This window comes from Mus musculus, chromosome 15 (genome assembly GCF_000001635.26).
Source record: "Mus musculus strain C57BL/6J chromosome 15, GRCm38.p6 C57BL/6J".
Classification (NCBI taxonomy): Eukaryota; Metazoa; Chordata; class Mammalia; order Rodentia; family Muridae; genus Mus; species Mus musculus.
The window spans coordinates 38,052,175-38,079,383 of record NC_000081.6 but is presented as its reverse complement, the minus strand read 5'-3'; the positions used below and the strand labels follow the sequence as shown (position 1 = coordinate 38,079,383).

Here is a 27,209-nt window from a genome sequence, read left to right as displayed (position 1 = left end):
CACACACAACCACCCCCATATAAAAACCACACGAATAACTAAAAAGTGGAAATTTCCACGTTGCACGATGGTAGTGCTGATGAAAGCTGCTACACAGTCACTTCCAAGATCCTACTATCAGGTTTTGATAAGGCTCTTACGTAACTGCCTGCCGTAGGAAGCGGAGCATCTCTGGTTCCTCGGGGTACATTTCTCTTAAGTATAAATGCGGCTGGAGGACGAGAAACAACAACAAGCCATTCGCATATGCACAACCATTAGGGATCCGGGAGGAAAAGAAACCCGGCGCGCGTGCCCTTTCGCCCGGCTTCCCGAGCACGTGCTCTCTGGAACACGCCGCCCCGCCCCGGGGGGCCGGGCTCGCGGCCCAGCGCGCCAATAGGCGAGCACCTTACAGCACCGTGGCCCGACAACGTTAAGCGGCCCAATCGCTGGGGCCCGGCCGCCCGTTTCCCGGAGCCCCGCCCCGCGCGCAGAGCCCCGCCCCCGCGGCCCCGCCCTCCGCCCCTCCCCCGCCGATCGGCGCCCAGGCTGCGAGACGGAGAAACTGGGGCAGAAGTGAAGATGGCGGCGGCGGCGCTGGCGGCGGCGGTTCGTCGCCAGTGACGCGCGCTGCGGGCTGCTGTCCCTCCCCGCTCCCCGCGTCCGCCGCGTCCGCCCCGGCACCTCTCCACCCGCCGCTCGCCGCGCTCCGGGCTGCCCTCGTCCGTGCGCGCCGTGGCCGGCCGAGCGGGCGGCGCGTTGATCCGCCCTCCCGCCCGCCGCGCCGGGCCGCCGGGCCGCGGACACACGCTCGGCGGGGAGGCGGCGGTCCCTGCGCGCTCGCGGCCCTCCGTTTGGGGACCGGGAGGAGGAGGCGGTGGCGGCGGCCGTGGGATCCGGGGACGGGAAGGGGATCGGGGGGCCGGACGACAGCGGGAGCGGCTCGTTCCCGGGAGCGGGGCGCGCAGGCGGTACCATGACGTCCATCCATTTCGTGGTCCACCCGCTGCCGGGCACCGAGGACCAGCTCAATGACAGGTAATGGGGCGGGGGAGGGGCACCTCCCTCCTTTTTCCCCTCCCCCACGGCCGCGCCGGGGGCCCTACCGCCCCCTGTAGGCCCGGTGTGGGCCAAACTTGGGAGCCTCGGGCCGCGGGGCGGGGGCCGGCGCGGTGTGGACGCGGCTGCGGTGTAGACGGCCCGGCGCGCTGCCCCCTCCCCCTCCCGCGAGGAGCCTCGTTGAACTCGGCGGAGCCGGGGGCTCCCGGCCCAGGCCCGAGGAATCCATATTAGTCAAAGTTGAATTGAGACAGACAATGCGGATGGGGGATGGTGGAGGTGGAAAAGAGAGGGAAGAGGAGCGGCGGGTTCGGGGGCTCCCGCGAGTCGTGTCCCGGGGGCTGGGTTTCCCCGGGGAGGCGGGGTGGGGGTGGGGGAGAGATTCCCGGCAGACCGCGGGTTGGGAGGGGGAGGAGGGAGGGAGCGCCATGATTATTGTTATTATTATTAGATTTGAGCCCCTGCAGTGAGGTTGACTGCCCCGGGAGGGGAATGAAGTCAGGCGGGGGTTGGGGAAGTGGATTGGATTCCCTTTGCTCTCCTTCCTTCGCCTTGGTACTGCCAAACTGCTCCTGGGCCCCTGCGGTGAGAGCCTTTTTGTTTCCTTTTTTATTCTAATGATAGTGTTTTCTGGAGTTGTAATTTGACAGCTGAAAACCGTGAGTGGAGTGTCAAAGGAAAATTCTTCGGTTTGCAGTTCGCAGTGCTGCTTAACGCGCTGTGAATTTCTGGGTTGGGTTTGTTACGGGCAGAGGAGGAATTTTGATTTAAAATATTTGAAAAATCTCTTAAGGCTGTTTTGATTTGGATTTTTTTCCCCTTCGCTCTGCCACTGTGTCTTACCACTTTAGGATATTGAATTGAGTTGCAGGGCCACATGCTCACTGGGACCTAAGATAAAGCAGGAAAAAAAGTCCCTGTACTGTTGCAAAACAGACTCGGAGGTTGAGGGAGGCCTCCATTAAAGCATGTCTTGAGATCTAGGACTCACATCTAATGATGGGCCAAATGTTTACAGGTCGGAAAGTGGATCGTTTTAAGCTTCCTTCTCCCCGCATACGTCGCTGCTGGCCCATATTTCTTTTGCGTGTGGAAGGCCATCAAGTTTAGATTCAAGGTGTAATTTTTGCTAAGTGACCGGGTGACTTACGTTGTGTGACGCCCAGTTTGTCATGCTCTTCCCGGAGAGAGGAAGAGACCTAGCTTGGCCTCTAATGTGTGAGTGTTACCTTTACCTTGGTCTGGCAGCTTTTAGATCCTGGGCTGGCAGTCTAGTTTCTGGCTTGGGGTGGGGATTTGTCTAATCTTTACTGTAGCCTATTGTTTAAATACATGTTTGTAAAACTCAAAATGCCTGTTGAAAAGATCAACTACGAGCCGGGCGTGGTGGCGCACGCCTTTAATCCCAGCACTCGGGAGGCAGAGGCAGGCGGATTTCTGAGTTCGAGGCCAGCCTGGTCTACAAAGTGAGCTCCAGGACAGCCAGGGCTATACAGAGAAACCCTGTCTCGAAAAACCAAAAAAAAAAAAAAAAAATCAACTACTTGGAGTTGTCTTATAGTTAACAATTTTTTAATTTAAACATTTTGTTATAGGATCCTTACTCTGACTTACTTTCATTAGAGATGCTTACAACTTCAACAGAAGGCTTGGGGGGGGGGTGTAAATCTTAGAATCAGATTAGTGGGGAGGAAAGCTCTACTGCCATTTAGAGAAGTGTGTTGGTCATGTTTGAGTCATTTTGCTTGTAACTTTGAAATTTGCACCAGAGAAGTAGGGCATGCTTTTTGTGGTGGTCCTAACTTTATGTACCAAGAATTTTAGTGTATTTATTGAGAGTGCATGCCAAGATCTTAGTCTTTGTGCTACCAATCTTCTATTTATTATTTACTTATGTAGGCAGAATCCTGGCTGGCCTAGAATTCACTACGTATCTGTAGGATAATGACCTTGCACTTCCTACCCTACTGCCTCTACCTCCCCAGTTCAGTGATTACAGGCCTGAGCCACCACACCCAGTTTACCTGGGGAATAGAATCCAGGGCTTCCTGCTTCCAGACAGATACTTTACTAACTGTCCTATATCTCCTGTGTGTGTTGGACCTTTTGAATCACTTCTTAGTTTTTTGTTTTTGTTTTTTGAGACAGGGTTTCTCTGTAGTCCTGGCTGCCCTGGAACTCACTCTGTAGACCAGGCTGGCCTCGAGCACAGAAATCCGCCTGCCTCTGCCTCCCAAGTGCTGGGATCAAAGGCGGGCCCCACCACTGCCTCACTTAGTGTTTTTTTGTTTTTAAACTTCAGGTGTTTGAGAAATTTACACACAGGATCTTTTTAAAAATCTGTTATTTTCCGAGTCTCAGCTTTTCCTAAAGCCCATGTACTGTATTAAGAATATTTAGGTACTTGCTTGTGACTTTGTTGTCGGAGTGCACACTTTGTGTGTGTGTATCTGTGTCTGTCTATCTAGATAAGTAGACGGGCAGACAGTGTCTCTGTTGCCCAGGCTGGGTTGATTGACAATCTTCTTGCCTTAGCCTCCTGGTTGCTGGGATTATGGACGTGTGCAGCAACGCTTGGGCTGAGTCCTTAGTTTGTTTTTATTTTATGTGTATATGTGAGTGCCTGCATGTATCCATCAGTACCATGTGTGCAGCTGGTGTAGGAGGAGGTCAGAATAGGGTGTCAGATCCCCGGATTGGAGATTGAATACTGTGAGCTGCTGGATACGGGTGATGAAATGGACCCACAACCTCAGCAAAAGCAGCAAGTGTTGTTAACTGCTGCGCCATCTTTTTAGGCCCCTGGCACGAGTGTTTTATGAAGTAAGGGAAAAGACAAGTGACTTTCACTTAAAATATGATTGTTAAGGTGGTAGATAAGTAAAACTAGGGAAGTGCATTAGGTAAGACCGGAGACCTGTTACTGTGATGCTTAGCTGTAGAGTTCATGGCCTGAGGTAGTTGGTTTGTGGCAGAAGAGTCCATTTTTATTTAAATGTTGCTTCTGGAAATGGAATTTGGACCCCCATGGTTCGTAGGTAGTACTTTACCTACAGAGCCATTCCCCAGCCTCCCAGTGAATTTGTGTTAGTTCCTGTTGAAGCCCAAGGACTAAAGGGAAATCTGGAAGTACCGCCTTGGAGAACGCCTGAGAAGTGAGAAGTTGTAGGTCATTCTCCTCACAGTGAGCTGAAGGGATTTACAGAATGGAACCAGAGATGGACTGTGAGCTACAGTTGAAACATGCACGGTGGGTGGGGTACCGCCGCCTGGACCCTTTCCCACTTGGTTTGGTTGGACTACAGGCACCTCAGCCTTAGCACGCACACCTGTCCCAGAAGTGCAGTGTTTTTACTCATTGCTAGAAATTTATTTGCTAATTACATATTCTGTGTAATATATAACAAACCAGTTCTATTTAACATTTTCAAAGCCATTTAAAAATATGTGTGTATGTGAGTGCGCCACACAGCACAGTGGTGGAGTGAGGTCAGAGGAACACCTGCCCTTACAGTTTGGGTTCTGGGAATCTTGTCAGGCAAGGATCTTTACCCAGTGAACCATCTTATCTGGTTCACCAAAAAATATTTTTAAATGCTTATGATGTGTGTGTAAGAGTGAGCGCCACAGGATGTGTGTGGAGGCTCACAGGACTCTGTTCTCCATTTCTGCTGTGGGTTCCAGGGAACAAACTGAGGTCATTAGGAGATCATACGCTTGCTGAACCTGGGCACCAGGACCCCAACAAGATTTTATACAGTCCATATGTATATGTGGCATGTACTTTCTTTGTGGTGAGTTGATTTCACCTTTAAAGAGCAAAATTATTGGAAGTGTATTCAGTCAGCAGACTTTGGTATTCTGGAGTTTGACAGCTTATGCCCAACACCTTTTTTTTTTCTTGGTCTGAGAATTGACTTTCTTAACCTCTCCCTAGTGCTCGGCCTTTTACAAAAAGGGATGTGGATATGACATAACTTGTTCTCAAAATACTCCTTAGGGTATTAATACAAAGCAGTTCTCATCGTGCACAGGATTCCTGAGAGTGTGGCTTTTGCAGTGTAATGTGTTGTGTAATCAGGTGTGATTAGGCTTGTTGGTCATGCCACCAGGGTTCTCTGATAGCTTCTCTCTCCGGGGGCTGAAAAGGTACAAGATAGAATAGGCAGGAATTTGAAACTGGTAGGCTGAGTGCTTGTCTCAAGGTCAGGGAAGAGCAGTTGAGATAGTGAATGAGAAAACCACAAATATTAGTCTGGAAAATATTATGAAGCAATGGCTACTTTTGATTGTTTTTATATGACTGTGTGGTATTCATGCAAAAAAATTGCAAGAACCCAAGTTGTCCTAGAGTGCCCTCTCCCACGATCTTCCTCCCCTTCCCTTCTCCAGGGTGGGAGACTTGACCCCAGGCACTTGAGAATGTGAGCGAGGTAAGTGCCAGACCCCTGAGCTCCATCTCCATCCAGCCCCTGAAAATATCTCTAGTATTTAATGGAAAACAGTATGGGCACCGAGGCTCCTGGCCAGCAGTCCTGGGAGTGAGGCCTGATCACAGCAGCTTTGAGGCCAGCCTACTCTAATTTTGGGTTCCAGGATACTTGACTCAGTGAGACCCTGTCTTGAACAAACAAAACTCTAGACTCTTAGTCTTAAGCCTGCCATTTCAGCTGACAGCAGTTTTAGCTTTCCAGCCTGGCAGTATGTGCAGACATTTTCATTTCTACATGTTAGAGCTTAGCAGTGAGTCCCCAGCCTGCAGGCAGCTGAGCACGGGCTCTACCTCTCACTTGGACTCTCTGAGCTAGGACATTGCTCCTGGCCTCTAGTGGCTCTAGGCCAGAGACTCTGAGACTCTCTGTAAAGAACAGGACTGTGCCCACAGCCTGGAATCATAATTCAAAACGTCAACTATGTGAGGTGGAGACACCTGGGTTGGGGTTATCTTCAGTACAGATTAGACTAAAGAACAGAAGTGACTTTCATGAAAAAACCAGGCTAAGTTAGTCTCAAAACATGATCATTGAAAGCTAGTTCAAATTGAAGTTGGTGAGTAGACAGATTTCAAGTTATCTGAAGACCACAGGTAGCTATTCTTTTTTTTTTTTAAAGATTTATTTATTTATTATATGTAAGTACACTGTAGCTGTCTTCAGACACTCCAGAAGAGGGAGTCAGATCTCGTTACGGATGGTTGTGAGCCACCATGTGGTTGCTGGGATTTGAACTCCGGACCTTCGGAAGAGCAGTCGGGTGCTCTTACCCACTGAGCCATCTCACCAGCCCCACAGGTAGCTATTCTTATTCCATTTAGGACAATGCAGTTAAAATGGTCCATTGGAGTACTTGTGCCAAGAATTAGGGATTGGCTACGTGTAACAAGCTAAGCGTAAACATTTTTAGGACTGTTGGTTTTATGTCTTTGTGCTCCTAGGAGCCGTGAGGGATGGACAAAGGTGGTGGTGGGTAGAGATTAAAACTGCCTGAAATGTTAGTAGTCTATGTCCCCAAATAATAATACCCAAGTTTTAGGCAGTGAGTTACATTAGAATGCTATATAATTCCCAGGAAATCTCATTGATGACTGAGATTCTTATCTAGAAATACTAGAAACATTGTGAAGAAAAGGAGAAATCACGTGTAATAAATGGATTAAAGGTAGTTGCTTAAAGGAGAGATTGAAAATTGTAGAATAGGAAAACAAGAAGTTGAAAAGACAAATGGATAGATTGGCTTACAGCTCAAGAAGTTTGTTACTGAGTCATAGACCTGGGCAGGGACACACTAGTGAAAAAAATGTATAGGCAGGGCCTGCTGCAGTACGTTGGGCGTGAGCAGGTGGGATGGGAGGGGTTCCTTAGCCGTTATGGTTACTTACAGAATAGGCTCTAAAGGGATAAGCAGTGGCTCCCCTCCCTTTTTTTTTTTTTTTTCCTGAGACAAGGTCTCAAGCCTTGGCTGCCTTGAAACTCACAGAGATCCCCCTGACTCTGCCTTCTGAGTCCTTGGATTAATCGCACGTGGGGCCTCTAAGTACCCTGTTTTGAGACAGAGTATCAGTATGTATGACTTTCAGGCCGGCCTTTAACATTTTATACTTTTGCTTCTGTCTCTGGAGTATTCCAGTCTCAAACTTACTTTGTAGCCAAGAATGACCTTGCCTTTATTTCCTCTAGCCTCCTCCCAGGAGATTTATAGGCGTAAGTTACTACATCTAAGTTTTCCTTATGCAAACCCAGGATTTTCTTGTGTATCTAGGCAAGCACTCTTCCAGCTGAGCTATCTCCCTAGTCCTCTCTATCTATCAAGCATGTCCCAGCTTTTGGACATTTCAATATGACATATGTGACAGGCATCTATGGAGCTCACTCTTGAAAACTGCAATCAAATTACCAAAACCAGGGGATAAAGAGCTGGTTCAGTGGCTAAGAAGAATGTGTCCTGCTCTTGCAGAGGACCTGAATTCTTAGCACTTTGCAGGGGGCTTATTCCAGCTTCAGAGGGATTCAACTCCTCTAGCCTCTGAGGTCAACTGCACCCAAGAACACAGCATATCCCCACACAGACATAACATGCTTTTTTAAAAATAATACATCTTTAAAAGGTTTAGTTTTGTGTTGGACCTCATTTTTAGCTATCTTTAGACACACACACACACACACACACACACAGAGTTATGTTGCAGCAGGTTGTACTTTGTATTCTTTTCGGTTCATTGTATGTCTGAGGAAAAAAATAGCAGTTACTGTGTACGTGCGTGCGTGCTTGCTTGCGTGCTTGATGTCTTGCCATTTTGATCTTATGGAAATAAGCTTTCCTTTGGCTTGTTCTGATTATACATTGTTGATTGTCTTTTGTTAGCAGGCTTTAAAACTTACCCTTGAATATTAGTATTTAAGAGTCTTTTGGAAAATTTCAACATGTGCAGAAGTAGAGAAAAATAGTCAAATGAACTCCATGGGCTCATTACCAGTTTCAGTAGTTACAGCTCAGAGCCGATTTCAGTCCTGGTCCTGTTGGGTTCCCTTTGTCCTTTTTAAAAAAGTACCCCCCACCCCCCGACCGGGGGTGGGGTGGGGTATCAGTTTGCATTTTGCACTGTGTGTACAATTGCTTGTACATGTGCCACAGTGCACACTCAGAGGAGTGGGTTCTGTCCTTCCACTATGTGAGTCCCCTTCCCATAATTGACAGGTTATCGGGATCTCCTGCAGCATCTTCACTAGCTGAGATGTAGGCAGCCTCTGTCAGCTAGTTTAATTAATGGGCAAGTTTTTGTTGTATTTTACAACACTGAGCCCGTAAACACCTGTTCAGATCTTTTCTATTGTCTTTATGATTGATAACTTTCTCTTAATAAAGTTAGTTGGGTCTTAATATGTTAGAAATAAGGTGACATTTCTTGTTAAATTTATTTTTTTTAAAAGATGTATTTATTTATTATATGTAAGTATACTGTAGCTGTCTCAGGCACTCAGAAGAGGGAGTCAGAGCTGGTTACGAATGGTTGTGGGCCACCATGTGGTGGCTGGGATTTGACCTTCAGACCTTCCGAAGAGCAGTCAGTGCTCTTAACCACTGAGCCGTCTCTCCAGCCCCTTTTTGTTAAATTTAAACTTTAATTTTATTATTGCCAGCTTGTGTGTGTGTGCAGCACGTACATTGATTCTCTGGCCCTTTGCTATGGACCGTGTGGGTGCTGGGGCATAAGAGCAACAAGAACCCACTCATTTCCCTCAGGAGATCTCTGTAGCCCTGGCTGTTCTAGAACTCACTCTGTAGACCAGGCTGTCCTCATTCATAGAGATCCACTTGCCTCTGCTGGGATTAAAGGTGTGCACCACCACTGACCAGTAGAAATTATTTCTTTAATAAGGCATTTTTGTATTATACTCTTGTCAGTATAGGAATAATAAAACTTCTTCCAAGTACGGTAAGTCCTCAGACAGTTCTTTTAGCATTTACATTCTTGCTATGATAATAAAGCAGTAACATTTAATGCTATTTTACTTGTAAGTGCACTTTATCTTGTTTACATAGCAGAAATACCATTTTCAGTTTCAGATGGTATAGTTCATGAAAAACATTAAAATTATATTATATTGGGGGTGAAGAAGTGCTCAGCTGTTAAGATACTGTCTACTTTCCAGAAGACATGGATTCCTAGTACCGTGTGGCTCACAGGCATTTTACCTCCAGGTCTAGAGGATCCAACGCCCTTGGATTGGGCACGAACATGGCTTACAGACACATGGTGGCAAAACATATCTAAAAAATTAAATGATACATTTTTATAAAGAAATTAGAAAAAATTTCTATCAACTATAGTAATTATATTCTAGATTGCTGTTTACAAAACTTAATGAATCAATAAATATTTTCTTCCCCATTAGTTTGGGCCATATTTTTGTCATATAGGACCAAAAGTATCGAGAACCCACTCATTGTGATAGCTTGCCTCTGCTCCAGTATGAACTGAACTTTCAGAATTACATTTATGAGCAGTCTCACATCTTTGTCCAAGCTAACACACCAATTATGATAGGCTTGGTGGCTCATGTGTGTAGTCACAGCATTTGGAGGCTGAGGCAGTAAGATTGCCATGATTTCTAGGCTAACTTGGGCTATAGATATAGAGTAAGACTGTGGGCAAACCCTCCTATACACCCTCCAGAAAACCTTAACCAAACAATACCAATATCCCAAACTGCAGCCTACTCACAGCCTCTCCAAGACTCTTATTTAAGAGGCATGGTGGACACTGAGCTGTGAGGGTTTTGTGTAAGTGTACATGTGTGTGTTTGTGTGTGTGTGTGTGTGTGTGTGTGTGTGTGTTGGCGGTGGGGTGGGAAGAATGAGAGCGTGCTTGCTGGGATTTGAGAATTGAAAATTAATGGGAAAAAATTAGTGGATTCTGTAAATCTTAAGAAAAAAAGTTGAGACTATGAAGTAAGTTAATTTGATGGAGAGTTTAAAGTTAATTTTTATCTTTTAAAACACATTGATTTGTTTTTTTCTCCCTATAAAATGATTTTATTCTTTTGACAGGTGTTCTGAAGAGTGCTTGGGGTTAGAGTCATTGAGAGGGAGGGAAGGAGAGAGGGAGGAACAGAAGAAGGGAGGCAGGAAGGAATGCTTGAGTGCTGTGGACAGGATGACTCTTCTCTGAGAGAATTATAGGAACTACTTTGTCTTCTATATTCAGCAGCAGAGAATGAACTAGATTGCCACAACAGACTCTTCAAATCTCTGTTAGGATGCAGTCACTGCCTAGGGAATGCAGAAGCAGTGTTGGGTGTTGGTCCTCTTGGCAGTTGCTCACCTTCCTATGACTTCTGAGAGCATTTCCATCTGCAGATGGGAGTCAGTAGGTGTCAGAGGCCACACTGTACTTCCTGAGTAGATGTAGTTTGGCAAAGCTCTTGAATGTAGGGTGGAAAGTGGGTGTTTCTGTGACTTCTGTTTCAGTTGCTAGGAAGCTTGTGTCTTCTTTCAGAGTAGTCTCTCTTAGTTATCTTGGCTGAAGTATTTACTTACTTATTTATAAATAAATAGGATTTTGCTGTGTAGTCCAGGCTATCCTTGGCCCTCGCCCTCTTGCTTTGGCCTCCATATTGCTGGATTACAGGTATGACCAACTTGTCTAAGCATGCTGTGGCCCCCAAACGTGGGTTTTTTTTTGGCGTGGAAAGACCACTTCCCTGAAGAATATTGTATAAGCAGCATATCCTAGTTGGATTGTAGTAGGTCATTGTGGCTGTTTTCAGATAGAGGTCTTAGTTTCCTATAGTGCTGCTTTCTTAGGGTACCTGATGACCACCGACCAGTGTCATTAGGAGCACAGAGTATGAAGGAAGGACACCATTGAAAAGGCTCTCAGCTGTCCTTGTTATAGGAGAGGGTTGCCCGTGGTGCTCAGGCCTGGGCCATCCTTAGCACTGGAAAACAAGATTAGCCGATGACGACAAGCTTTAAGTACTAAACTTGCTGGGACTCCGCTGCTCCTAGTCTTTGTCTCCCGTGCTTTCAGTCCATAGCTGTCGGGTTTTAAAGGAGAATATTCTGGTGTGTATTTGTGTGCATGTGTGTCTTCATACACACTCACTGGATAAGAGCAGAATGCAAGGAATTATTTATAATATTTTGTTCACATTTTGTTTTTAACCATAAGATTGAGAAAAAAGAAGCCAGGAAATGGCTCTTGCTTTTAATCCCAGCACTCTGGAGATAGATAGAGGAAGGTGAATCTCTTGAGTTTGAGTGAGGACAGCCTGGTCTACAGAGCAAGTTCCAGAACAGCCACAGAGAGACCCTGCCTGGAAACCCAACAAGATCCGGTTAAGTTATACTGGTCTAGCCTCTCCCAGGGTGGCCGGGTAGTCAGCAGGAAGCTTACTGCTTGGGTGGAGAAGAACAAGGCAACAGGCAAGTGGCAAGTGTGGAGCATTGGTAAGGGAGCCTGTGCAGTTGCTTGCTGAGCTGCTGTCAGAGCTTAAGGACAGTGCAGGCCACCTTCCCGTTTGCCTCTCTCACAGCAAACATCTCCAGGAACAGCTGCAGACCAGCTCTTCCTTGCTCTTTGGGTTGAGAAGTGTTGGAAGCTTTTTCTGAGTCACTGAGGAAGAGGGAGGTCAAAGGTTAGACATTTCAAGGAGTAACTTCGTGGGGTTGGGCTGTGGATCACTTTTCTTTACTTATTTGAAGCAATTATAGACTGGTAAGAGGTTGCAGGAGTAATAGAGTTTCCATGTAATTATGCTGTGTGGGTTTTGGCATTTTGTCCAGGTACTAGCAATAGAAAATAACGTTTTCTTGAGCTGGCTGAGGGCTCAGCAGGTGTTTGCTGCCAAGCCTGCTGACCTGAGTTTAATACCTGGAAGCCACGTGGAGAAAGGAGAGAGGAGACTGCAAGCTGTCTGTCCTCTGACCTCCACCTTTGGATGGCACAGACACATGTGCCTGTCCTCCAAGGAAACAAATGGAGTTACATTGTTTTCTATCAGGTAGTTTTGAGAGTTATTAATTTTGCAGTAACAGGAACTTTTGTATTTATTATTGTTGAGCTGAGATATGACCTGACTGTATAATAACTGAGGGAGATCTGCCTGTTCCTGCCTCCTGAGTGCTGGCCTGATAATTAGGATTTTGATTATAGTTCAGAGCTCTTCCTGTGTGTGCATGAGAAAACATGTCAACAGTGTTTTTGTTTGTCTGCAGATGATAGGAGGCTCACTGCATGTGAGACCTGGCTGCTGTTGGCCAGTGCTTCACTCTCTTGGAAGAGAGTAGATGGTGTTGGGGGCGGGGCTTGCACTCTGCATGCCCTTCTGCTCACTTGCTCACTGTGGGCAGTTGGCCCGTCCTGTAGACAATAATGACATAGCACAGAGATATGTAAAATGAGACCAAGAGTCATCTGACCCTTCTATTATTAGTTAGTTTTAATTAATACGTTATGAGCAGTATTTCAAGATTGTATTTTTACACACTTTGTGTGTGTGTGCATCTAATTTGATATAATTTATTTAAAATAGGACTTTGTCATTAATTTAGCAGGATTTTGGGGCCTCTGCTACATGTCAGTCTAGTTCTGGGGGTTGGAGGGTGGGGCATGCCAGCCCTAAATATGGTTGGTCGCTGTAGGAGAGTTCAGGATTCTTCATCAGAGGCGGTCGCCTTCCTAGTTTTGGGAGGAGGGACCCTTGACTGAAAATGAAGCTGGGATGGGATAGTGAATAGCTTAAGTAACGGGTTGATGGAGGGCTGGGAGCTGCCTGGTAGGGAAGTGGTCTTCTAAGGCAGAAAGAAGCACCTTTATCAGCCTGGGCTACACAGTGAATGGAACAGATCTGTCCACCTGCTTCTGCCTTCTCAGTGCTAGGTTAAAGGCTGCACCATCATGTCCTCAGGGCCTGCCTGCCTGCCTGCCTGCCTGCCTGCTGACCCGCCTACCTACCTATAGAGCAATCTGGCTCAGAGTCTCAAGTGTTCTGGGCTGGCCTCAGACTCATTGTGTAACTGAATTCCTGATACTACTGCCTCTACTTTCAGCATGCATCATTTTGTTCAGTTTATGTAGTTTCTGGGGATGAAACTTTGTGCATGTTAGGCAAGCTTTGGGCCATCCTAGGGCCTGAGACCCACATCTATATTCTGATTTTTTTAGGGGGAAAAAAAAAAGAACGACTTTCATCTTGATTTAGAGAGTTGTATTTTGTTATTTGTGTGGTGGTGGAGGGCACACGTGTATGTTTCCCCACAGCCCGTGCTTGGTGGCGGGCAGGGGTGCTGTGGGTAGGGTCAGTGTTCACCCTCTTCTACTCTGAGTTCTCAGGAACTCTGCAGCCAGCGCAACCAGTGGTTTCTGTTGGTTTTAACCCGTGGAGCCAGCTCAGCCATCTGCCTTCTCTATCTCCTCCTCCTATTTCTGCTTTTAACTTTGTTTCTTTGTCTTTCTTTGAGTGAAATGGAGAAGACATTTCCAACCTGTGGACCTTCTCTTTGTAGTTATGTATTTTTTTCTGATAGTGACTTTTTGAAGTTTTTCAGTCAGGTGTAGTAGGAGTTCATGTCTGTGGTTTGTAATCCCAACAGTGCAGAGGGAGGGAGGGAGGCTGAGACAGGTTGATATGCCTGCCTGCTTGGGCTAGACTCAGACCTCCTTTGAAAACAAACAAACAAACAAACAAACAAAAGAATCAGTAAATGTTTTTTTCTGTGGTTCAACTATGAGTATTTCAAACATGCAGAAAAATTCAAAACTATCCAGTAAGTTCTCGGCTAGTCTACTTCATAGGTTTAGTTCAGTGCCTTCCATGTTTTCAAAGTGAATGCATATATCACAATTTCTGAATTGTTTGAGAGTCTGATACTTCATCCCCTATATGTGGATCTTTTTCTATATAAACACTTCGTTTTATTTATTTTTTGGGGGGGGGGCAGGTTTCTCTAGCCCTGGCTGTCCTGGAACTCACTCTAATATAGACCAGGCTGTCCTTGAACTCAGAGATCTCTGCCTCCTGAGTGTAGGACTGAAGATGTGCGCCAGCACTCTCTAGCATACTTTGCCATTCTTATACCTTAGAATTAAAAAAAAGGATAGTCATTCAGTAAATGGTGTATATTTAAATTTTTTCTACTCTCCTTAATGTTGATATAAAGCAGTTTTCAAAACAATTTTTCATTTGAATTTTATCATGAAGACATTTTTACAAAAATGTTTGGTTACATTCATCTTTACGGCCATATCTTTTCAGTCTGTATTCAGGCTGTTTCTTTTTATTTTTTGAGACTAGCTCTGGCATGTCATAGACTTCACCTGCACCTCCACATCTTTGCTGTGACTAAAGGACTGCCACCACCAGCCCACCATTCTAGTCTTGAAGCACAACAGTTTCTGTTTTCAGTAACTTAAAATTTCTCAGGGTTGGAGAGAGAAGTTGGTTAGTAAATTGCTTGCTGGCTCTGCATGAGGAACTAAATTCTGTCCCTGGCACCCGAGTAAAAAGTTGAGTATGTGTCTAAAACCAGACCAAACTAAACCAAACGAAAAGAGCTGGGTATGGGGGTACAGGGTTGAAATCCCAGCATGGAGGAGGTGAAGGTCCCAGCTACCAAGGCCAAGATCCCACTGAGAGATGCTCTCTGAAAAGAAGGGAGAGCCAGATGAGAAATGACATGGAAGTTGTCCTCTGGTCTCTACATCCATGTGTACACAGGTAGGTGCATTCTCGCACAGAACGCACACACACACACACTATCTTAGAAACATTTCTCCTTTAAAAATAAAGACCGGTGTCATGCCTCCTCTGGTCTTGATAATCCTGATCTGAAACAGTCTTCCTGCTACAGCCTTCCCAGTGCCAGATCACAGGGTGTCACTGCACCCACCTCATTAACTCGGAGCTGAGGTGTGTGTAATAGTTTTTTTCCTGGTTCAGTGTTGTGTGTTACGATGTATTCCCAATATTACTTTTTTCCTAGACCTAGTGAAATATGAGCCTTGTGTAATTTCCACTTTTACTTTGGAAATATTTATATTGGACTGTGTTACAGTTAGATAACACCTTACACCCAGCCACTGCTTGAGTCCAGTTTGCAGTGTTGGGCTGGAAGGTGTTTAGAGATGTTTTCTAAGAGATGAACCAGTGGCCAAGGTTTGGGTCTTAGCTTGATTTCTTTTGCAGGATCCTGTTAGGGTGAGGAGTCAGACTGTTGTGGGAATCCTGCCACCATGTGTGCAGTTGTTGGCTTGTTGGTGCTGTGCTAGTTACCAATGTGGACAAGGGAAGCTGTTTTATTGCTGTTGATGCTCTTTAAGGAATGGTCTTTATTTGTGCAGAGATTTATTCTTCAGTTGAGTTTGCGGTTGAATGAATTTGAAAAGAATGTATTTAAGTAATTGTATAAGGGGGTTCACGGTGTGGATGATGTGAAGGATTTTTTTTTTTTTTTTTTGGGCAGTGCAGGGGTGGTGCCAGGGTCTCCTCCTGCACCTTTGGCAAATGCTATGCCATGGACATTGAGCTCCACCCTCTCAGTCCCTGGCTTTGTTTTTAATGTAACTCAATGACAGGAAGATGTCCAAAGCATAGCTGAAGCTTTATTCCTAGGCAGTGGGAATGAAGCCAGAGGACACAGCCAGTTCCTCTTCGTTCGTTCGTCACTCGGCTTTTATGGTCTGGGTATCAATAGTCACTTCAAGCTTAATGGGTAAAACAACACAGGCCATTTGCTATTATTATCTGTCATTTTGGGGATTTACAGAGCTCAGCCGCTTGGGTCATATATTCTGGTCTACCCTATGCATTTGCACCTGAATACTGGCATAGTGGCTCCATAGGTGTGTCTTCAGTGTGGAGACCACAAGGAACCTTAACCTTCTTTTGTGGCAGCTCAGTGAATGGAAGACTCAAGAACCGGGTTGGGGCCCAGGTTGGGGGCCACTTTTATGTCTGACTTAAGCTTGGGCCATATGACTTCATTGACGAACACCCTTTCTGAGCTGGCACAGGTGCTGAGGGAGAGTGAGTAGGGCAAGTGCATCTAAGACTTTGTTCTGAGCCACTGCTAGACGGTGATAAGCCAATGGTAGTAGACTGAATTGTTGAGAAGGAGATTGGATACCCTGAACAGGCCGAGACTCTGTACTTGCATACAGAAGCATGGGCAGCTTGACACTGATCGCACAGTAAATGACACGTCTGGTGAAAGTGTAACCTCGAGTGAATGGAGTGCTTCAAGATGGAAGTGTTGAAGTGGACTTGAAATGTTACAGAGCTCCCAAAAGCACGTAGGGTAGAGAAGCAAGGTGCTACCTCAGGGGGTTGATCAGGTGTCTCATTGAGGAATGTGGGCCATACTCTTCCCTGACTTAGACGGAATGTGGCCAGTGGTTAGTATTGAACTGTTTTACTGTGAAAATAGCCTTTCCTTTCCCATGAGTTCCATGTGGTGATTGGTCAGACTCAGGGCTGGCTGCTTTTCTCTGCAGACATATGACCTGAGATGATGGCTTTGCTCTACTGGGTTGTGTATTTGTTCTGTGGCATCTGTGTTCCTGACTTTCTCCCAGGTATTGAATAATATGAAAAGAAACTTGTGTTCAGTAGGTTTCATAAGGAGATTGGATTCCAGAAATCTCTTTGGGTGGGTGTCTTAGGGTTACTGTGATGAGACACCATTGACCAAAAGCTACTTGGGGAGGGAAGGGTTCATTTCACTTGCATTTCATATAACAATTCATCAAAAGCAGTGAGGGCAGACACTCACGCAGGGCTGGAACCTGGAGGCCCGTGCTGATGCAGAGGCCATGGAGGGGTGCTGCTTACTGGCTTGCTCCCAGTGGTTTGCTCAGCCTGCTTTCTTATAGAACCCAAGACTTGCAGCCCAGAGATGGCCCCACCCACCATGGGCTAGGCCCTCCCACATGAGTCACAATTAAGAAAATGCCCTACACACTTGCCTACCGCCCAGTCTTATGGAGGCATTTTCTTAGTTGAGGCTCCTTCCTCTGAGGACTCTAGCTTGTGTCAAGTTGTCATAAGACTAGCCAGCATAGTAGGTTATTACTGTAATAAATGTAGCTTCCCCACAAGGGAAAGAAGACAGCATTTGCTCACATTGGAGTTTATTAGAACCAGGGCCGGGGAGTGCTCAGTGTTTAGAGTACTTGCCGATCATGGTGGGGTTCTAGGATCAGTTCCAAGTACTATAAAGGGTAAGGGATTACTCGAAATGGACACTGTAGCTTTGCTGAAAGGGGTGTTCTAATATTTGTAGTTAATTTTAAAAGTAGTATTCATCATACATTTTTTTCATGTTTTTGAAGCTTTTAATTGAATAAAACATGCAGTGAACTTACAGTAAGTGTTGTATGCCTATGAAAAGAAAGACCCAGTATTTATTTTGCTCACGCAGTTCCCTTTGTTGTTTTGTGTTCATCTATTTGAAATTAAAAGAAGTCCTGTCTTCAGGCTTTCTGTTGCCTGGAAGACACAGCCATAGGCAGGTCCTCGGGCCTACCTGCATCTGAAGTTCAAAGTCTAGACTGACCAGAATTTCGAATGGGCAGTGATAGGAAGTGACCAATTAAGTAAAGTCTGCTTTTAGGTTTTAAGCCAAATTAAACAATGGCTGAGAAATTTCAGTGAGCATTATGTATATCAGAGAAAATATTTTTCTTAATTGTGGTCTGAGGTAGTTTTAGGTTTTTTTTTTTTTTTTTTTTTTTTTTTGGTGCTAGAGATAGTTAAACCCAGTGGACTGTGGACTTTATAATCTATAATACTTTTTCTTTTATGTGAAATTGTACACTGACAAAACCTAAAACTGCAAAACTGTTTTATGGTAGTCCTTTCAAGTAAGTGTGAGCGGGGCTCTGTGCTTAGAGGGTCTGATAGATACAGTGGGTGGTGAGGGTTTCTCCTCTATCCTAGTCTTGCTGTGTAGCCCAGGCTGGCCTGGAACTTGTGGTCCTCTTGCTTCTACTTCCTGAGTGCTGGTATGGCATTGTGGGTGTGTGCCATTATTCTAGAATGAACTCTCTATTAGATCAAAGTTTACATAGACATTTGAGCTGGTGGGGAACTGGGGCAGATTAGCTAGCTGTTCTTGCTGTTTCTATTTTACCCCTGCAGATGAGAGCAGGGTATGCTGAATAGGAACCGACTAGAGGGCCAAGGGGTGCTGGGCACAACTGTTGTTATTTATGGGCAGTGCATTTTGGATGAAGAGAACAAAGATGAATCCATGTACCACTTATTCATTTAAAAATAAGCACCAAGAGGGGCTTGGTTGCACTGGAGAGTCTGAGGCTGGAGGCTTTCTTTTGAGTTATAGGCCAGCCTGGTCTAAATAACAAGTTGTGCCTAATGAGAGCTACAATGAGATACTGTCTCAAGAAAAAGAACTTAAGAGGCATTTGATAGCTGTGTCAACACTAGACAGAACTGAAGCTCATTAGAGTACTGTGCTTTCAGTTTCTAAGCTCAAAGCTGGTCGTAGCACTCTAATGATCCCAATAGTCCCCAGCCCACACTCAGGCCCAGCATTTCAGGATGGAGAAAGCATCACAACTAAGCACTGGTGTCAGACATGAGCAAGTCCTGCTTTACTCATTTGATCATAAGAATTGTCACTACACTAGGTCCCCTCTCCTTCATCAAACCTTAGGTAGGGGAGACATACATGATGGTCATCCTCTTCAACTTCAACGGACCAGACTTTAAAAAGCGATTTTAAAGACCTCCAGAGGACCTCGGTTAAATTCCTAGCATCCATCTGGAAGCTCACAACCAACCCTCTGTAACTCCAGTTTCAGGGGATCCCATACCACCTTCTGCCCTCTGTGGCACCAGGCACACAAGTAGTGAACAAATATGCAGGGGAAATATACATACACATAAAATAAAAGGATAATTTACAATTATTTGCAAGTGTTTTCCTGGGGACACATGATAAGGATCAGGTTTGGTGTGTGAGGAGGGGGAGAGCCACTCTTGAGTGTTTCAGATCAACACCAGGATTTAGTTTAAAGGCCAGGCTTTTTTAAGCTCTAGATGTTGTGCTTAGAATTTGTCTGGGTTGTCTACTTTACAGACTCTGCCAAGCTAATGACTTGAAACTAGAAGAGTTTAGAGAAGTGTAAGGTGGAGTCTTTAGACTTGCTTTAAGTGGAGCGCAGAAAAGACTTGCAAGCTCAGCAGACTAATGGTGCCTTTTCCTTTTTTTAGAGGTATGCCTGTACTTGTAAGTTTTTGTTGACCTTTGTTTCCTCTGGAAATCCTCTTCCTAAGGTACCTTCCCACCTCCTGCTGGCTGACAGCCAGGCCCTCTTCTCCATTTGCATTTGAAGGAATCTGAGTGTCTCCCTTCTTCTCCGTTTGCATTTTAAGGATTCTAAATGTTGTATTTGTGTAGTGTCTTCTGGATGCTTTCCTTTCTCTTAAAGCTGCCGGGATTTAGATTTGGTTAGAAAGGACTTTGGGGCCCTGGATGGTTGTCTGTCCTCTGGAAGAGTAGCCAGCTGCTGAGCCGTCTTTATCTCTACAGCCTCAATTCAGACTTTTTTTTTTTTTTTTTTTTTTTTTAATATAGAGGCTAGTTTAAATAAACAATTTACATGTAAGGTTATATGAATTCTGTGAGAATTTCATAGGTCTCACAATTAGGGCTTTAAAGACAATCAATCCCCTGATAATTTCTCTTAATGTTTAATAACATTTTAAGAAAAGATTGTGTGTGTGTGTGTGTGTGTGTCTGTCTGTCTGTCTGTCTGTCTGAATGTGATATCAAATCTTAGAATTCTCCCCTCCATGTGATCTAAAAGTGTTTTTTGTGAATCTTAACTGTCTTTGGTGTGTTAAGAAATAGTTATTTTCTTTATGTGCTCTATGTACCAGAATTATACTAAAGGAAGTCTTTCAGCATTAGAAGTTCATTGTTAAGAACTCTAGTAGGTAAAGATTTCAAAGAGCGTTTGGTATAAGTTTCAGACCCATTCTGAGTATATAATATAAGTCTTGGGGATTTGAGTAAAGTTTGCCTGAGTCCAGGGAAAACCTGTGGCAATCCTGCTGTCTTCTTAAAGGCAGGTTGATTTTGATTGATAAAGATCTGCCTGAGAGCTGTTTGCTGCCATATTATTTCAGTTTAAAGAATGCAGTTTGAGCTGCACATACGGCACATACTCCTAACCCCAGCACTTGGGAATGGAAGGAGTGCAGAGAATCCAGGAGGTCAGCGATCTCCTTGACAGCTGAGACACTGCTTTTCAAAATGATCTTGCAATACAGATACTTCACATTTTTAAATAATTTAACTTTAGGTCAGGTGGGATTGTTCTTGTTGATTACTTTAAAAAAGATCTGTTTAGGCTGGGTGTGGTGGCTGGGTGTGGTGGTATACACCTTTAATTCCAGCACTCAGGAGGTAGTGGGTCTCTGAGTTTGAGGACAGTCAGGGCTACAGTGAGCCAGGGGGGACACATTGTGTTCAGTTGGTTAAATGATAAGAAAAGTGGATCTGTTGTTATTGTTTAAAGAGCAGTTGTCATTGCTCTTTGAGAGGAAGTCTATTAATTCATCAAATTTCCCATGGTTCTGGGATAGAGATGGAAAAGTTTTGGTCTTCTTAACTCTTGGGTTGCCTTAGCTGTCAAGTCAGTGTCCCTATCTCCCTAAGATCTTATTAGAGAGTTTCTGTTTGGTTTCAATTTAGGGAACAAAAGATTCAGCAGAGTTAATAGATTTCTGTGTTACAGATCTTACAGAAGCTTAACTAAGGCTTGTGAGCGGTGAGTTTCTGAAGGCCTGTCTTAAACCAGTCTCCCAAGTGGAGGCACTGCGCTTAGTCTCTTCACACGGACTTTTGTGCTTACGAATGTTTTAGAGGATTCTTTTTTTTTTTTTTTTTTTTCACCCAGATGTTTCTTTCTAATGAATTGGCCATTAGACTTACAAATTTCTGCAATGGCCAACAGACCATAGAAAGATATTTCTTTAGGCTCCTGCTTGAAACCAACAGCTTCAGTAAACTGTAGCCTTGATTCAGGGCCAAGAGAATTCTTTGTACCTTTATGATATTTCAGAGTAGCCAGTCCTAGACTGACCTAATGTTAGAATCACTCTGGCTGCTTAAAGTTTTGAGTTGGCAATATGATCATGTGGGATGAAATTCCCGGTGTGTAAATAGATAACAGTGGTCTTCCAAGTAAGTGCTCTTAACTGTTGAGCTTATCTCTAGCTTCAAGAAATCAACAGAACTTGGTATGTGCGGTTTTTTACTATAATTATTCTTTATTTTGTTCTCTTAGATGTTAGAACATAATGTGTGTATTGCCAACAGAAACTGCGCAGTGCTCAGACTGTCCCTCATTCACAGTGTAAGGCTCAGGGCAGGTCACTTAAACACAATAGGTGTTTACTTGTGATTCCGAGTCCTAATGATATTCTGCCCTTCCCTGGTTCTGCCATGGTCCCTTCGGCACATTTCCCTAGGAACAGTCTATTTAGCTGCAGGGTTTGGAAGTGGAGAGGCTGACCCCTATGCGGATGACACTGGTACCACACTGTACAGTGATGCTGAGTGTTTTTCCAGTCTTATTTGATGAACCCTTTTTTTTTTTCCGAGAAAATTCCTTATACTGTTGCAACAGCAGCTGACCTTGGGGTGTATTCCAGAGTGGTTATCTTACAGGATAACACTCCTTTGGTATGCTTTAAAGAACCGTTCTGTGTGTGTGTGTGTGTGTGTGTGTGTGTGTGTGTGTGTGTTTTGCTACGGATCTTCTATGCATCTTTCTTAATAGCTTTCCATCTTCTCTGAAGATAGCGTTTCTCACTGAGTCAGAAGTGTGCCGCTGGCTAAACTGGTGTCAAATCCTCTCAGCCTCTGTCTGTCTGTTCTCACTATGAATTAGCAGGCATAGGCTTTTATGTGACTGCTAAGGATTTGAACATAGGTCTTCAAGCTTTCTTAGCAAGTGTTCTTACCTATTGGGCAGTCTCTCCAGACCCTTACCAAATGTTTTACATTATTGCCAAGGAGGGGATGGGATGGAGCTGGAGAGTGATAAGAGATGGCTCAGTGGTCAAGGGCACATGCTCTTCTTCCAAAGGATTTCGGTTAGAGTCTCAGCACCTAGGGTGGCTGCAGCCATCTGTGGCTCTAGTTCTATAGGATCACAGGCCTATTTTCGGCCTCCCAAGGTACAGGCCTGAGTGTGGTATACTTATACATTTAGGCAAAACACTCATACATAAAATAAAATTAGTAAACTCTTTAAAATTGTTTTTGAAAAGGAAAGAAAAGGCTAGGATCTCACTATTGAAATAATGAAGGATTTAAAGACATGTGAATTTATATAGTTAGTAAACATGTGTAATGTATTTGCCAGTTAGGATTTAGAAATTAATAAAGTGGATTTTTTTCTTTTTCCTTTTTAAGAGTTTGCCAGACAAGGGCAACAGTGAACACAGTGCCGTGGAGGGAACATTGGACTTGAGTAAGTGCTTGGCTTCCTAGGGTTCAGGATGACTGGTTTTCTAGTAGCTGAGTTAGCGATGGCTTGGCTGAGCAAGTGTGCTGGAGAGAAGAACTGGGACAAGATGAAGGAGGCTTGGATTAGAGGTTCCCCCTGAGGAGACAGGATTAGGAACGTTGTATGCGAGCAACAATCATGCAAACAAAGCCCACTCACTCTCCATGAGCCCAGGACTCAGGCATAGGGATGGAGGGCTACTGAGTAGCTGCGGCTTTCTGTCGCCAAGGAGTCTGGCTGTTTCAGCGTCCTCAGAGTCCTACCAGATTTCAGGGTCTAAATTGGGCCATATTTGGCTTGGCAACCAGTTTAAGCTAGTGTGAGCAGATTTGAAGTTCAGTAGAGCATGCAATATAAGGATGAAAAGTTGAAGTTTACAATATTGATATAGTAGCTACTATTGAACATTTAAATGACTGACTCTTTCCAAGATACATTACAAGAATCACCTCTAATCGTTCTGTAAGCACCTCTACCAGACAGGTGGTTCTATTCCCACTGACCAGGAGAAGAAGCTTTCTAAGGTCTGTAAGGCTATAAAGCCAGCCAAAGTCACAGTGGGCTTGGGGCCTGGCGCAGGCTTGCTTTGTACTGCAGAATACTCACTTGTGCTGTCTGTCTCTCATAAGAGCTTGGAACATTTCAAAGACAAAAAGCTGCTACTTGCCTAAATAAGGAAGCCAGCCTGCAGTTCTGAGAAGCTGATAGAGTGAGCCTTGGTCAGGTGAATGGATGGCCTTAATCCCCTGAACAGTCAGATTTCATTACAAGTATTTTATTGTGGCTTACGGTTTATGTCAAGGATAAAAGTTTTTCTATATTATAAAGTTGTCTGTTATGAGACTTTATTTCTAAGTAGAATTAAAACTGGGTCTAGAATAATTAGAACACATTATCTTCAGTTGGTGGAGACTTTGCTGTGAATGAGGCTGCAGGGATGTAGACTGGATCAGGATATGGGAACCTTGCCTGGGAGCAAGGTTCCCATATCTTTTGAACTAGAGCTGTGACGTGGTCTTGTCCTGTTGACAGGGTTTGGTTCCCATGTAGTTTAGTTTATTGTTTAAAAATAAAGTTAACTTGAGAGTAGTGGCACACCTTCAGTGCCAGCCAGCACTCATGGGGCAGAAGCACACGGATCTCTGAATTTGAGGCCTGTCTGGTCTAGATACACAGTGAGTTCCTGGTCAGCCAGAGCTAGCTACCCAGTGAGGCCCGACCTGCCTAGGAGGAGGGGGAGAATAAAGAAGTGAGATGAGGCAAGACTTACAAAGTTATCAAAAAGTAACCGGTAAGAAGGCCATATTGTTGACCTTTTTGTCTGGCATGAGACTTCTTTCCATTTTCCTGTTTAGAGTGGAGCTGAAAATAACATGGTACATTTTAGTTTAAAGGAAAATGACTCATTTTTGTGTGTTTGGTATTCCTTCTCCCAGAGTGTCTCTGGATTTGTGTCTCCTTGGCTTACAGTATCTGTAACATTAAGTAGGAATTTCTAATCATAGAAATTAGATTCAGGGAAGAAATTATTTGTGTTGTAAAGAAATTACTGTACTTCTTTATTGTAGTTTGCAGAAGGTTTTTATGACCTAAATTTTGCCATTTTCATTTCATAAAAGTCTTCAAGGTTTTAACTGGAAACCATTTTAGAGGATGTATATGAAAAGATGACCATTTACAAACTTGCATCACTAAGTATTCACAGTACATATTTAGAAACGCGTCTTTTCACCTTGATGCATCTTGAGATTGTCTCATGTCATTTATATTAAGTGACATAAAGTGACAGTCTTTCCTAGGTTGGCATTTGTCATCTTCCTAAGTGGTAAAGCGAATATAAGTCCTGCTTGTGAGTGGTGATTCAGAAGGCAAGACTAGGCTGAAAGTGTCCCTCTAAAAGCTATCCTTTGTGTGACCAGGGCTCAGTGAAGAGTAATGTCAGGTATTAGTTACTGCTCGGCATGGTTCTCTTAGGGGAGGCAGGAATTAGATGGGTTAGCATGATGTCAGACCAAACATAAAGGGAGGAAATGTGGACAGGCTTGTGGGGATTTGAAGCCTGCAATCAGATTGCACACCACCAAGGAAATGGCCTTTTCAAGGCAGGGTAGGGTGGTCCTTTCCTATTAGCTGGCTCCACACCAAAACCAGCAAAGGGCATTTGGTCACTGCTGTAGTATGGGAGCTAGTTGCTATGCATCCCCAACCTCTCTTTTTGATACTGGCTGGCTTGGAACTTGGTAATGGCTTCAACTATTAAGATCACCTGCCTCTGTCTCCCTGGTGGTGGGATTAAAGGGATGTGTCACTGTGCCTGGCCTTTGAAAAGTTTTTTTTTTTTTTTTTAAGTGCATTGCCAGGTTATTTTGGTTAATTTTTGTGATTGCTCATGAGAAGATGGATAATGACTTTTGCCATTGTGTGTGTTATTTTAAAATTTTCATTTATTGATTGGTTTAACTGTGTGTACATGTGCATTCATGTGTGTGGTGTATGGATATATTTGCACAGGCGTGTGGTTTCGTGTGTGATGTGTGTGACTGTATGAAGTCAGTATCCCATGCTGTTACACCCTCCCTGCTCTTTTGTTGGTGCTGGGGGGTCTATCTGATTGCAGCTCTCCATATTTGTGTGGCAAACCCTTTGCTCCCACACTGCATGCTCCTCTAGTGTAGACCCACAGCAGTATGATTTGTAGCGCCTGGAGAGTTCACCGTAATGCTGGGATTGTCTTCATAATCATCTTCACATTTGAAGTATAGTTCAGATGCAGTTGTGGGTAAAATAATGGTTCTTTAATGAGAGATTGAAGCATTACCCACGCTGTGCCAAGAGTCACGGGCTTCCTTAGAATTGGAGGGAAAGCATCTCATTTTAGAGTGTTCTTGATAATAAGGCAGCAAAAATGTATTCACTTGTGAATCTTTGTGTCTCAGCGTAGATCACCTGAACACTTACTTAGCATGATGAATTGAGGAGATCAGTAGTTGTGTGGAGAAAGAAGCTTTTTGGTGACCCTTTTACAGTTGTAGATTAGATTGTACCAGTGACTTTCTTTATAGAGACTATTTAATTTGAAGGGTTACCCAGGCTGACAATTTGGTTACCCAGGCTGGGGTTCAAACAGATTTTTCTCCCCCTTTAAAATGAAATGACTGTCAGCTGGCCGTGGTGGCGCACGCCTTTAATCCCAGCACTTGGGAGGCAGAGGCAGTGGATTTCTGAGTTTGAGGCCAGCCTGGTCTACAGAGTGTACCAGGATAGCCAGGGCTACACAGAGAAACCCTGTCTCGAAAAACCAAAAAAAAAAAAAAAAAAGCGAAAAAAAAATTGAAATGACTGTCATTTTAGAACAAATTTTAAGAACAACTGGATGGTATTTGTTTCTAGTATCATCAAGTTTTCAAACCAGAATTTGAGCTTTCTCAGAAACTCTGGGAAGCTTGTCATTGTGAGCCTGACACTGTAGTAACATGAGCAGTAATAATTTTGACACTTTGCAAAAGTATTTTCCACATGATAGCATATGCCTCTATAGATGAATCTTGCTTGGATTCATGGGTCACTGCCAGATTCAGCACTGCCCTGAACGGTTCAGAAACCATCATTTAGTTACCTAAAAATGATACTGAAATGCTCTGCTAGTACGGAAGTCTCCTGCTTGGCACCCTAGGTGTCCAGCAGTCTCTTGGAAAATAAGTAGCTACAGCTAGGCTGCACACATGTAGCTGTATCTGGAGGCAGGGGCAGGTGGATCTGAGTTCAAGGACATCCAGGGAGACAGAGAAACCCTGTCTTGAAAAAATCAAAAAACAAACAAACAAGCAAAAAAGAATGTATCTTCTCCCAAATTTTTAATGTGTCTGTATTTGTCTTGGCAATGGATGTCTTCTCTGGTGGAATACCAAAAGATGAGTTTAAAATTCTCTTAATCATAATTTAGGTCTGCAGACACAGTAACCTTTCTTGGCTTTTCTTAAATTTTTTTGTTTGAATTAAATCCTTTATTCTTAAATAAAATTGTGGTTAGATAAGAACATCATTCCACAAATGATAGCTAGTCAGAAGTTAGGGTGGGGTCACTTTAAAGGCTGTTTGCTAAAGTGGTTATTAAGGGGTAAGTTATTGAGTTTTGTCTCTGTCTTAGCTATGATTTACTTATAAAAATACTATGGGGGCTGGGGATGTAGCTCAGTTGGTAGACTGTAGATTCAGTACCCAGTATCATACAAACCATGTGTGAGAAGCACACATCTATTATCCTGTCACTCAAGAGGTGGATGCAGGAGGATCAGAGCCGCTCCAGGTCATCACTGGCAGATAGTCAGTTTGAGGTCAGCTTAGGTTACAGGAGAACCCGTCTCAAACAGCAATAACAGCAACTCCTCCCAAGCTCCCCAAGATTAACATGGGCAGATAATGACATAACCTCAAAACAAATTTATATGTTTACACAGTTAATTGTCATTCTTTAAGGTAGAAGCCTGGAGGTTAATTCTTTTGGTATTAAGACCAAGAATCTCTTTTTTTTTTTTTTTCTGAAACGGTTTATAAAGTACCTTACTCTTGACTGATGGGATTGCATGGGAGGCTAGGGAAAGACTCTGGAGGCAAGTCCACTGCAGTA

The 27,209-nt window shown here is 44.2% G+C and overlaps 1 protein-coding gene and 1 non-coding gene across 10 annotated transcripts in view; one reads left to right on the top strand and one right to left on the bottom strand.

Annotated features, from left to right (window-relative positions):
* The first annotated feature begins 521 nt into the window (after nucleotides 1–521).
* Ubr5 (ubiquitin protein ligase E3 component n-recognin 5) overlaps nucleotides 522–27,209 on the top strand; it is a 111,535-nt gene continuing 84,847 nt past the window's right edge. For 3 of the 9 annotated variants that reach the window (XM_006520182.4, XM_006520181.4, XM_006520179.4), the window contains exon 1: nucleotides 529–1,020. In XM_006520182.4, coding sequence (XP_006520245.1) covers nucleotides 959–1,020 — 62 coding nt within the window. In that variant the 5' untranslated portion in view covers nucleotides 529–958. Of the gene's footprint in view, nucleotides 1,021–27,209 lie in introns of all 9 variants that reach the window. The other 6 variants (XR_001781565.2, XR_383833.4, NM_001112721.2 and 3 more) reach the window with 4 other exon arrangements.
* Gm22353 lies at nucleotides 20,964–21,099 on the bottom strand. Its single transcript, XR_003951676.1, has one exon. It is a non-coding gene; the product is annotated as a small nucleolar RNA SNORA2/SNORA34 family (small nucleolar RNA).